The sequence below is a fragment of the Mustela nivalis genome (genome assembly GCF_964662115.1).
Source record: "Mustela nivalis genome assembly, chromosome: 8".
Classification (NCBI taxonomy): Eukaryota; Metazoa; Chordata; class Mammalia; order Carnivora; family Mustelidae; genus Mustela; species Mustela nivalis.
In genome coordinates, this window is record NC_139027.1 from 18,472,217 (window position 1) to 18,484,181 (window position 11,965).

The window sequence follows — 11,965 nt, forward strand, 5'->3', positions numbered from 1 at the left end:
GGTATGTTCAGTTACTCGTCAAAAATGACTGTACTTGGTGGAGAGGTGTGTCAGTTATTTCTTAGTAGCACTAGAGGGAAAGACACACTTCTTTGACTTCCCACCATCTTTTGATAGCTACTACCTCCTAAGATATACAATGGAAATTTTGACAGACCTTATAAGATTTTACTCTCAAAAGAGATTGTGTTGTTTTTGATTTATTGTAAAATGATACAGGGGCATCTGGGTGACTCAGTTGGTTAAGCATCCAACTCTTGATCTCCACTCGGGTCTGGATCTCAAGGTCATAAATTCAGGCCCTGTGCTGGGCTCCACGCTGGGCATGGAGCCTACTTAAAAATAAATAAAATAAAATAAAATAAAATGATACATATAATACATTGACTTGGAACTTACCCCTTTACATTCGGAACACATTTTCTTCACTTTTTCCTTTCATTTCAACAAACATTTATTCCATACTTACTATATACAAAGATAGCTCTGTGGGAGGTAATATTAACAAGTTGGGGAGACACAACATAAACAAAGATCAGTTGAATAATAGGACAAAACCGCTGCGTTAAGAGACAGACCTCCATAGGACCGTAAATATTTGTGTCATATTAGGGATATGTGCAATTAACTACTGAGGGTTTAAAGGAAAAGCCGCATGATTAGGAAAGCCTTCTGGGAAGGTTTGCCTAAGAAAGAGAATAGAAAAAAACATTCAAGACTTGTCACAGCATAACCTTAGCAAGGGATAGAAATTGAAAAGTCTCATGAACGTTAAGGGAACATTGATATTATATTTAAAGCAGAATTTATGTGGTAAGCTTTTTAGACATGCTGTAAGCCATCTAAATGTTTTAGAGTTTACCCCGAGACTCCTGAAGATTTTTAAGGATAGAATGACTGAATGACTAAATTCAAAATGATATTTAAGAAGATCATTGGGGTACCTCCCTGTAGTTACTGTTCTCATTTTCAGCAACCACAAAGTAGACTGTGACCATGTAGCCATAATTTGTAGCAAGTCTTAAAAACATGTAAACCCTGATTACCTTTTCTATAGAATCCCTTTTTGATGTGAATTTTATTTAGAAAACTTTCTGTTCCCCAGATACTCTATAGTAAGTCCCTAAGGAGTTTAACAAGGAAAAAGAACAACTTAGTGATTCATTTCTTGTGCAAAATAGAAGACCTAAATAGTATTGTATCTTGTCCTTGTTCTTATTGTTTAGTTATTAGAATTTTTCGCCATCTCCAGCAGATTAAAATAATGAAAAATATAATGAATCAGGTAAAAAAATATTATACTTAAAGCATATTTCTTATTTAGTTGGGTCTTGCTTTCTCAGTTCGACAGTCCGCAGCTTTTATTGGAGTGGTTAGCCCATTGACATGTAATGTGATTATTGATGTTGTTGAATTTAAATGTCTCACAATTTGGGGGGTTTTGTCTCATCTTTTTTTTTTTTTGTTCCATCTCTTGCCTTTCTTTGGTTTAATTGAACATTGTAATTCATGTTATCTCCTTTGATGGCTTATTAGCTATATATAACTCCATTTTGTTATTTTAGTGGTTGCTTCCAAGCTTAGAGCATGCATCTCTCACGTAGCATCATGTCCTTTCCGACGCTATGAGAACCACCTGGTGTATAAAAACCACACAGCTCTCAACTTCCATTTCTCCCCTCCTGCACTGTCGTTACCATACATATCGTGTCTACATCTGGCATATACCCCACATGCTTTTACTTTAAACAGTTACATTTTTTTTTTAATTTAAAGAAGCACTTTTATACTTACCTGTGTAGTGATTTACAGCAGTCTTCATTCCTTTGTGGCGACCCCAGTTTCCAGCTTGGTATCGTTTTCCTTCTGCATGAAGGTCTACTCTTAGCATTTCTTACAGTCGGCCGCCGCTGAATTCTTTCAGCTGAGACGGACTGAGAAAGTTTTTGTTTCACCTTCATCTTTTTTTTTTCACCTTCATCTTTGAAAGGTTTATCTCCCCCGAATTTTAGGTTGATTTTAGTTTTAGCTTCAGTACTTTAGAGATGTTGCTTCACTACAGTATTTCTGATGCCTTATCCCCTGGCATTTTCTCTTTGTTCCTCTGTACGGGATTGATTTTTCTCCCGCTCTGGTTGCTTTCAAAAAAGGTTATTCTCTTTGTCACTGGTTTTAACCAATTTGATTACAATATGCCTTAGTGATTGTTTTCATGGTTCTTGTGCTTGGAATTCATTGAGCTTCTTGATTTATGGATATATAATTTTCATCAAATTTGGAAAACTATTGACCATTGTTTCTTCAGATACTTTTTCTGTCACCACCCACCTCCTTTCCATCAGAGACTCTTAATTACACACAGACACACATTATATTAGATTATATTATATTCATATATACATATTATGTACATATATACATATACATAAAAGTTGGCCACTTGAACTTGTCCCACAGCTCACTGATTCCCTGGGTTTGGGGACCATGTGGGGAGGGGAACAAGGTCAATTGTTTTTTTCTCTGTGTCTTTTATTTTAGATACCTTCTATCGCTGTAGGTTTAAGTTCATTAATCTTTTTCTTTCTTTCTTTCTTCCTTTCTTTCTTTCTTTCTTTTTTTCTTTCTTTCTTTCTTTTTCAACGTCTGATCTGTTCATTTCATCTGTTGTATTTTTCATCTCAGGTATTCTGCTTTCTTCTCCAGAAAGAGAGGAAAGTCAGTTTGGACTTCTTTTATATCTTCTGTATCTCTAACATATTTAACCTTTCCGCTCCTTGAACATCTGGAAAACAGTTATTATAATAACTGTCTTAATATTCTCGTGTTCTATCATCTGTATCATTTTGGGGTTGGTTTCAGTTGACTGACTTTTCATTATGGATCATATTTTTCTGAAAATTAACATGGTTTAGTAATTTTTTATTAGGTGCCAAACATGTGAATTTTACCTTGTTGAGCTTTATTCTGGGAAATGGGTCAGTTACTTGAAACAGTTTGATCATTTCAGGTCTTGCTTTTTTTGATTAGTGGGACCAGAGCAGTGTTCAGTATATTAGGCACAGTTTACTTTGCTACTGAGGCAAAGCCTTTCTAATATACTGCTTGATACTCTATGAGTTATGTTCTTCACTCTAGCTGGCCGGATCAGGACCTATTCTCAACTCTGTGTGATCTTTGGGAATTATTCCATCAACAGTTTTGGGGACTCTTTCCTCTGCTTTGGGTAGTTCCCTAAAATCCATTAGCGGATCAGTTCTAACTTGGAGACTCAAGGGGATCCCTCTGCGGGTCTTTGGAGCTTTCTCTCTGCGTGGTTCCCTCTCCTCTGACATTTCTGCACTGTGAATTCCAGCTGCCTTGGGCATCTCAGACTTCCCGCTGCATCATCTCAACTCAGGGAGCCTGCAGGGCTCTGCCTGGGTTTCCTGTCTTCACGCTGGCTGCAGCCTGGAAATTCTCTGTACTATGGGCTGAAGCAATTGTAGGACTCACCTCAGTTAATTTCCTAGCTCTTAGGGATCACTCTCCTTCACTGGGTTTGTCTAATGTCTTGAGTGCCTCTGTTTCATATAACTTATGCAATTTCTTCATTGATTCAGGCAGAGGATAAATCTACTTCCTATTACTGAATCTTGACAAGAAATAAAAGCCTTTTGCTGATTAACTTTTGTGTGTATGATTTTAACTTTTTATTGAAGTATCATGTAAGAATATATAGAAAAATATACAACTCAATTAATTTTCCCAAACTGAACACACCTTTAAAGCTACCATTCAGATCAAGAAACAAAACATTATCAGCAATACCCCAAAGATTCTCTTCATGCTCCCTTCTACATCCCTCTTCACCCTGCAAAAGGAACCACTATCCTGACTTAGGACAACACAGTAAATTGCTAAGCTTTTTATTTCCGCTACACCCTATTTTCTGTCCGTGAGATTATTTTTCATGGAAGAATTTGGTCTTCATCTTAAACAACTAGCTTGTAATTTGGTCTTGTACTTATCTTTAATAGATAAATGATCCAGCACTGAGACACACAGGCCTCTACTGCAACCAGCTCTCATCCACTGACCTTCTCAAAACAGAAACAGATGGAACCCAGGTCAGTAAGAAAATTCTAAAGCCAGAGCTGCCAAATGTACTCTAGATACACAGGAAACTTTCTTTAGCATCATTTTGATTGATTAAGAGCCTGACCTTGGGAGTCAGACCTGGGTGTGAGTCCTGGTTCTAGTCTTCTTAGCTCTGTCCTCCTGGGCATGTTAGGGAGCTTCCCTGAGCTGCTACCTAACCAACAGAACTAACAAGATACCTGCTAATAGGATTGTTGAGAGGGTTAAGTGAGATAATGTTTCAAAAGGTTTAATCTGGTGGTAAAATAGGATAAAGGGATCACGAACAGTGGCCACTAGTTGTTATATGGTAAATAAGCACAATTCTCAAACTCATGTGTAATCAAAGTACCCCAAAAGATGTCAGTAAACTCAGACAAAACAGAGTGCCTGCTGTGTACTCTGCCTCCTTTTAGAAGTTTGTTTCAAAACAGTACAGATAGCAAGGCGGGCTACTGTCCTATATTAACCTAAATTTAGAGATTTGGGATGTTTTAGCTCACTTCAGTAACTTTGATTTAGTCTTTAGTCCCTTAATAAATACATATTTTTAAGATATTCTGCAGGCATTATGGTAAGGTGGAGATACAAGGAAACATGAGACATGTTTGCCCTTTAGGTGAACTATGGGGAGAAGTGAGGAAGGAAAGTTTCATTTGTGAAATGCTTTTAATTTGCCTGGCACTGTGCTAAGCACTGTCTGCTTTATCTCATCTGAGCCTCATTATGACCCTACGAAGGAAGCGGTATTCCTTTTGTTCACAGATGAAGAAAGAGAACCAGAGGAGATTTAACTACATGCACAATTCACAAAGCTAGAAATGGCAGAGCTGATGTTCAACCCCGGTATTTCTAACACTGAAGTTCATGCTCTTTCTACCATACCACTTAGGGCCTGTTGAAAGATAGAACATGTGACATTAATTGTCACATTAAGAAGGCAAACTCAAATTTATAAGTTTCAAGAGCCATAGTGTTCAAAGAAAGGGGCAAATGCTGTGAGGGTCAAAAGAGCATTTCCACAGTTGCTGAACTGGGCCTTGATGAGCACAGTTGGCAAGACAAGGTGAAGGAGAAAGTGTCTGAGGCTGGAGGAGGGAGTGAGCTTGCAAGTCTAGGGGACTGGAAGTAGACAGCCCGGAGACAGGGAAACAGTAATGTCCTAGCGTGGTCGTAGGAAACCAAATCCACTGAAGGTAAAGGGTTCGTAATCAAATTTTGTAGGACTTAAAATTGGTAAAATAGAATGGGGCAGGTTTCTGGGAGCCTTGAATGCTAAACTCGGGGTTTTAGATTGAGTCCTACAGATGAAGCGTTACCCTCAGGAGGAACAGTGATACAAGCACCGGTTCAGGCTTCATCTTGAGGGGGTAGAGGGACAAGAGGAGCAGTGGACAGTCTCCTCAGGATCAGACAGACCAGCTGGGAGCCATGTCTCGAACCGGAGCCACAGGAAATAGGATCTGAGTCCTGTGAGGGTGAAGAGGGGATTTTTGTGATGGGGAAAATAAAGTCTTCATTAGAAAGTTTCCAGAGCCTCGCTCCTGCAGGGACATATACTGGGCAGCTCAACAAATTAATTAAAACTAAACAACTGAGTTTTAAAGTTCTTGAGCTCTAAGATAGCATTTAAATTAATGTGAAAACTCTGCTAGAAAATCTTATGAGTTTGGGACTCCACTCACACCACTCTTCTCCCCTGGCAAATTGTAGGATTTGTGTATGTCTTGCTTTTGCCTGTCTGTGAAGGTGTGGCAGTATGTGAAGTCCTTTGAGGTCTGGCTTAAGGCATCCTGTTTTTAAGGAGCAGTTCAAATGGCTGAAGATTGGTTTGATCGTTTCCATTTTTTTTTTTTTTTTTTAATTTCAAAACAGACGATCTTCAAAACATTCTTTTTAAAGAAGCAAAATTTTCTCTCTAGTTTGTTTGCTCATGCCTTTCTTAAGAATGTTTTTAAGTGTTGGGGACAGAAACACCTTATGCTCTGCCCCAGTATTTCCTATGTTGAAACACATAAACGTGAAATTTTACATGCTATTATTTTTTTAATCAGTTGGTGCCTAAAAGCCCTATAGCTTGTGTTCATGCCAAATTTCAGTGGCAGAATCTTCTTTCTGTTGTAGCCCATCATGCAATCTCTATTTGCTCTAGTGCTTTTCCACTTGCCAAACAGAAGCTTGGGAGTGAGTTTAATAGACATACAGAGACAGGCATACAGGAAAGGAGAAGGAACAGAACCAAGAGAGGAGGGTCTGAAGAGGATTGTATTTGGAGAGCAGAGAACCAGGAAAGAAGAGAATGTAGAGACCAGGAAAAGAAGACTTAGTAGGGGGATAGTTGACCTGGAGAGGAGAGGAGAGTCAGGGGTGGAGCTCCGGACAGAAAAGAGTAGGAAAGAGAAATTAGGAACAGAGGGGAGGGGGAGGACACAGAGATGTCGAGTGACTAGACTCGGAGAGTTGGTATATGTTAGTTGCACAAAAAAAGAGCCCAAAGAAAGAAGAAAACAAATGAGAACCTGTGGGATCCAGAAGCAAAACTTGGGAAATCAGGCAAAGGAGAGGATTAGGAGAAAAAACGATGCTAATCTAACCAAGGTTTAATCCACCAGGTTTAGAAGACTCAGCTCAGAGGCTGTCTGTCTTTCTGAGGGAGCGCAGAGTGGAGGTGTAGGCGGATCAAAAGGAAGGACACTGGGGGCTGGACTGATACAGTAGTTAGAGGTCAGGATATTTGACATGTGGCCAATGAAGGTTGATGAAAACAACCTTTTATTCAATTACAATAGAAAAGTTTTCAGAAAAGCTGAGTGTAATTGACATAAATTAGTGATGAATGACCCCAAAAATGCATTGCTAAAATGCTTCACGTACCTATTGAACATGAAGCATACATTTGCCAAAGGGTTGAGACACTAACAGATGTATTTGGATGCCTTGGAAGGCATCTCAGTTCTTGGTCTGGAACATTCGCAAGTATGATACTGGCTTTAATCAGTTCTGCAAATGACTTTTTAATAAGGATGGTTGTAAAAACTAACTTCTGGTTTTGTTTTCCCAATAGAAAATGCTAGAACTATGCAACTTTAGACATTTTTAAGGTATATGTGTATTATTATTGAGAGTAGCTAAAGGGAAAATTCACACTGTTCTCAGCTAGTAATTGACTGTTATTTTTAGCTTATATGTTTAAATGAATTGTCTATCAGGAAAAATAAGTTAAATATAAAATTGTTCTACTAATATTTTGCTGTAATTCTAAAGGCAATATGTAAAAGAGCTATGTAATAGTATATTTAGATACTATGCAAATCTTCTGGACATTAACTCTAGTAATGCTGATGTCCTATTACTGAGTTGTGGTGGTTTTTATTTTGCTAATACTGGGTTAAAGCCCTTAATTTTCTAACATCATAAAGTTTTTTTTTTATTCTACTAAAGTCGTCCGTAGAATGCTTTTGTAACCAGTTTCCAAATAATATATATGTGTGTATATATATATATATATATTTTTTTTTTTTCTTTTTTTAAACCCACCACTGAACACCCAGACTCTGACACTGGGCTTTTCCCAATCTTGGCAATATTAGCAGTGATACTCCTTTTCATTATTGATGGCAACCCTGTAGGAGGCTTGACCATTCCAATTTTGATTTTATTTTTAAAGTGTGAACTTTCCAGAACCCTGAGCAAAATGAGTGCAGCGATTTTCTTTTTGTAGGACAAGAAGACAGAAGAGTTCTTCTCTGTGGTGACTACAGACTAGAGGAATGCTCTAGTGAGTTTCCACTTCAAGTAGTACCCACTCATAAGCCGGGGGGGCAGACCCTTCTGTCTAAACACATCTTTTATTTGTGTTCCAGCAGGTGCAACAGGTTCAGGTGTTTGCTGACGTCCAGTGTACAGTGAATCTGGTAGGCGGGGACCCTTACCTGAACCAGCCTGGTCCACTGGGAACTCAAAAACCCACGGCAGGACCACAGACCCCCCAGGCCCAGCAGAAGAGCCTCCTTCAGCAGCTACTGACTGAATAACCACTTTTAAAGGAATGTGAAATTTAAATAATAGACATACAGAGATATACAAATATATTATATATTTTTCTGAGATTTTTGATATCTCAATCTGCAGCCATTCTTCAGGTCGTAGCATTTGGAGCAAAAAAAAAAAAAAAAAAAAAAAAAGGAATTCACTTTTGTTGGAAGATTGAGAGGTGTTTTTGTTTCTTTCTTTGTAAAGGCCTTGGATATTGAAAAAAATAACAAGGCAGAACAGTTGGACAATCTTTCTTGAGCCAAATTTAATTATTCTTATTTTTGTAATCAGTCATTGGCTTCTTATCTGGATGAAGACTTTTGGAGGAGAACCAAAATGACAAGTTCCAAGGGGAAGATGAAGCCCGGCCTCTGCTGGCTCAGTCCTGACCTTGACAAAGAAGAAGGGCCCAGTGGGGCTTTGCCTGTGCCCGTCCACCGAAGGCTGTCACGCGTGTCTAAATCAACAGCCCTCCCCTTCCCGACCCCAGGCAGCTTGTGTGTACAATCAGCTTCTTCTAGCAACTCTATATCTGTTGGCTTCAAGAGAATATTTTGCCTCCCATATGTACCCCTTCTCCTTTTTTTAAAGATGGATTTAAACCAAGATGCCTCCAGGAACGGGGACGAAATGAGTATATTCACAGAGGAATCCAAAAAATACAGTTTGGGGGAAAATGCAATAATTTTTGATGAGATGGGTGAAGGACAAGAAGCGAGTTCTGTCAATTATTGTAGATATAATTTTTCTGATTAAATCTGGGGGAAAAAAGGCAGCCTGTTCTTTCTGCTTTTATTGTATTAACAGCTAAGGTAGCTAAAGTTATTTAAAATAAAATTAAATTTATGATCCAAGTAGCTTATTTTTCCCTTTAAATCTCACTGTAAATATATTTGATTTCTTGTAGAAATTGATTTCCTTCTGTTTAATTTTATGGTTTTATTATCATACTCTTGATTTTTCTAAACTTGTGTGTGAATATATCATTGATTGAATTGCAGTTCCATTTGGCTAGTGATATTTCATTATTTTACTAACTGTGATGCCATGTATGGATTTACTTTGCGGTTCAGATCGAAATGCCACTGCCAGAAAGAGCTGTTGGAGATGAGCTGGAGCACACCGCCCTAGAATGTCCCTGGGATCACCTACCTTGAGACGGTGTGAGGAGTTAACATCGGAAGTGCAACAGGCTACTTGTACAGAGAAAAATTAGTACTCAAAGAAAATTTTCATGTGTTTTAGATTGACTTTGGGGATTTGAATTGTCATCAGTGCAAATATAAATTTATCTATCCTACTCTGAGGCTAATTGGTACCATATTTTCCCTTTGTGTCTTGTCACTCTGCCACGTCTTGTCTCATCCTGGCCTCTGAGTCAAGGACCCAGTGAACTGCCTCTAGTTCTAGAAGTTCCACTGCAAGGCCAGGCAAGCTTGAGAAGGGTACTGTGGACGAAGCAAAGGTAGACCCCCATCACTCGCCTTTACCTGCACCCGGACCTGTGAATGATGACTGCATCTTGACATCGTGCACCAGCTCCCTCTGCTTCCACGGCAGAGCAAAGGCCATAAGAACTAACGGCGGACGAGGAGCACGGACTCAGACACCAAGGAAGAAGCCATTTCCCCAGGTCCTCCTTTGTGCATCTCACCACCCCTACTTACAGATAACTCCATTGAACAGCATCTACTCAGAAACTATACCGAATAAAAAGATTGCTGGAAGGGCTCACATGGGTAGCAACTATGAAACAGAAATAGGACACTCAGTTACAAACATTATCTCTTTTAGTTTTTCAGAAAATGCATCCCTGATTTCATTCATTCCCAGCTTGAACGCCCAGCCATATTACTCTAGTCCTTACCAAACTGCTCTAGGAGGTCATTTCTGTTTTGTTTGTGATACTTAGATGTGCAGACTTCAGGAAGTTCACCTTTAACTTCAGCATTCCAGATGAAGTTTCCTGACTCAGTGCTTTTGCATAAGGAACTAGTTTTAAAAAGTGGTAAGGAAAATTGGAGATGCTAATAACATCCTCCCCATCCCAGCTGCACCTTAAAGTATGCATGTCACCTTCAAGGTTTTATAATTGCACTGTTTGTTTTATGTATGTACAGATTAAAATTATTGCTACATTTGAGGAAAATAAAATTGCTTGCTTCTATGTAATTCCTGTCATTCCACAGGAAATTCACTTTTCCAGCTACTGAATAGAATTTGTTTAACAATGTCCTGGATTGCCTCTTCATTTACAGGGAAGAAATGAAAGCTACATCCTACAGGAATCGCCCAACCCCCAGGGACTAATGAGTCATTAAAGGATCACGAAAGGAAGGATCCCCGAAGCCAAAGATCCTCGAAGGCACCCTCATATGAACCAGTGAAGATTGGAAAGGGTCAAAGTAAAGTTGTGAGAGTGGGCCATGAGGAAATCGTAGCTTTGGCCATTTGCCCGATGATTCAACACGCTGGTCCTGCTGTTTCTGGACGCAGGAGATGGAGTCAGGGCAGCCCTTTGTAGCTACAAGACACTATCTCTCCCCATCATGGGTTTTTATATACTAACACTTACTATCAGTATGTAGATTACAGAGATGTTGAATCTTACGTAAGGAGGCTCCCTCATTTTGCCCTCACATTTCGTAAAATGTCTCTTATTCAATACACATGTTTTTAAAGCAGCATAAATCTGCCAACACTTGGCTAAGTAGGCCAGGGTAAGAAGGGTAAGCAAATATGATTCTAGAAGGCATTCCGGCCTACGTATAAATACACACAGATTTGGTGGCTGCTCTCTGAAGTCATGCTTATGGGAGAAGAAAACCTTTTCCAGTGTTGGAGTAAGGTACAAATGATACTTCTCTTAGATGACCCCAGGTATCTGTTGAAATTTATGCTAAGGGAGGGGTGGGAAGGCCGCTAGAAAAACCGAAACAGTTGAGGGAAAAGTGAGGTTGATATAGAAGAACTTCCATCTTCTTTATGGTTTGGCCAAGACAGGTTCGTACCTAGAAACTGTAGCCTGGGCCCTGACAGTCAAAGAAAAAGAAAGGACCGTTGTCTATTCACAAAGGAAGCCGTGCTGATTTCCTCCTTGAAACGAACTCCTCCTCCCAGGAGAGCAGCTCCACTTGAAAAAAGTGAATGTTTCAGAACCAGTTTGATCCTTGGCCATTCCTGTACCTCTGAAAAAGATCTTGATGATTTAATTAAGCCCATAAATTCTTTTTATTGGAGAAAACTGCCAAAGGAAGCATTCCTCCATCCAGAACCTTTTCTGCCGGCACTAAATTAGTTTTCTTTAGATATTTTATTTTCATTGCCACAAGAGCTCTTAACAAGATTAAAGAAACCCAAAGCTCTGGCCTCATTCAACATGTTTTATTGTCTTTATCCAAGGCGCTAAGATGTGGAAGAACCCAGAGACACAAACCCTGCTCTCCCGGAGCTTTTTTTTTTTTTTTTTTTTTTTTTTTTAAGATTTTATTTATACATTTTTGAGAGAGAGAGGGCACATATGAGAGCATGAGGAGTTGGGGCAGCTGGAGAAGCAGATCCCCGCTGAGCAGAGAGCCTGATGCGGGACTCAGTCTGGAGACTCCAGGTTCATGACCTGACCGGAAGGTAGAGACTTAACTGGCCACGCCACCCAGGCGCCCCCTGCCAGAGCTGATATTCACACTGGGGATTCAACTTCCATAGTTGCAGTCACAGTTGGACTAAGTGGTGTCGAGGAGAGTTAGAAGTTGCTTTGGGAGTGAAACCTCATCTGGTCAAGGAAGGTTTCCTCAAGGGAAGAAACGGCATTTGA

At 39.5% G+C, this 11,965-nt stretch overlaps 1 protein-coding gene across 39 annotated transcripts in view; it reads left to right on the top strand.

The window, feature by feature from the left end:
• NCOA1 (nuclear receptor coactivator 1) overlaps nt 1-10,386 on the top strand; it is a 237,696-nt gene extending 227,310 nt beyond the window's left edge. For 15 of the 39 annotated variants that reach the window (XM_082744996.1, XM_082745016.1, XM_082745005.1 and 12 more), the window contains 2 exons: nt 4,017-4,106; nt 7,980-10,386. In XM_082744996.1, coding sequence (XP_082601122.1) covers nt 4,017-4,106; nt 7,980-8,150 — 261 coding nt within the window. In that variant the 3' untranslated portion in view covers nt 8,151-10,386. Of the gene's footprint in view, nt 1-4,016; nt 4,107-7,837; nt 7,895-7,979 lie in introns of all 39 variants that reach the window. The other 24 variants (XM_082745013.1, XM_082745011.1, XM_082745019.1 and 21 more) reach the window with 3 other exon arrangements.
• Nucleotides 10,387-11,965: the final 1,579 nt, after the last annotated feature.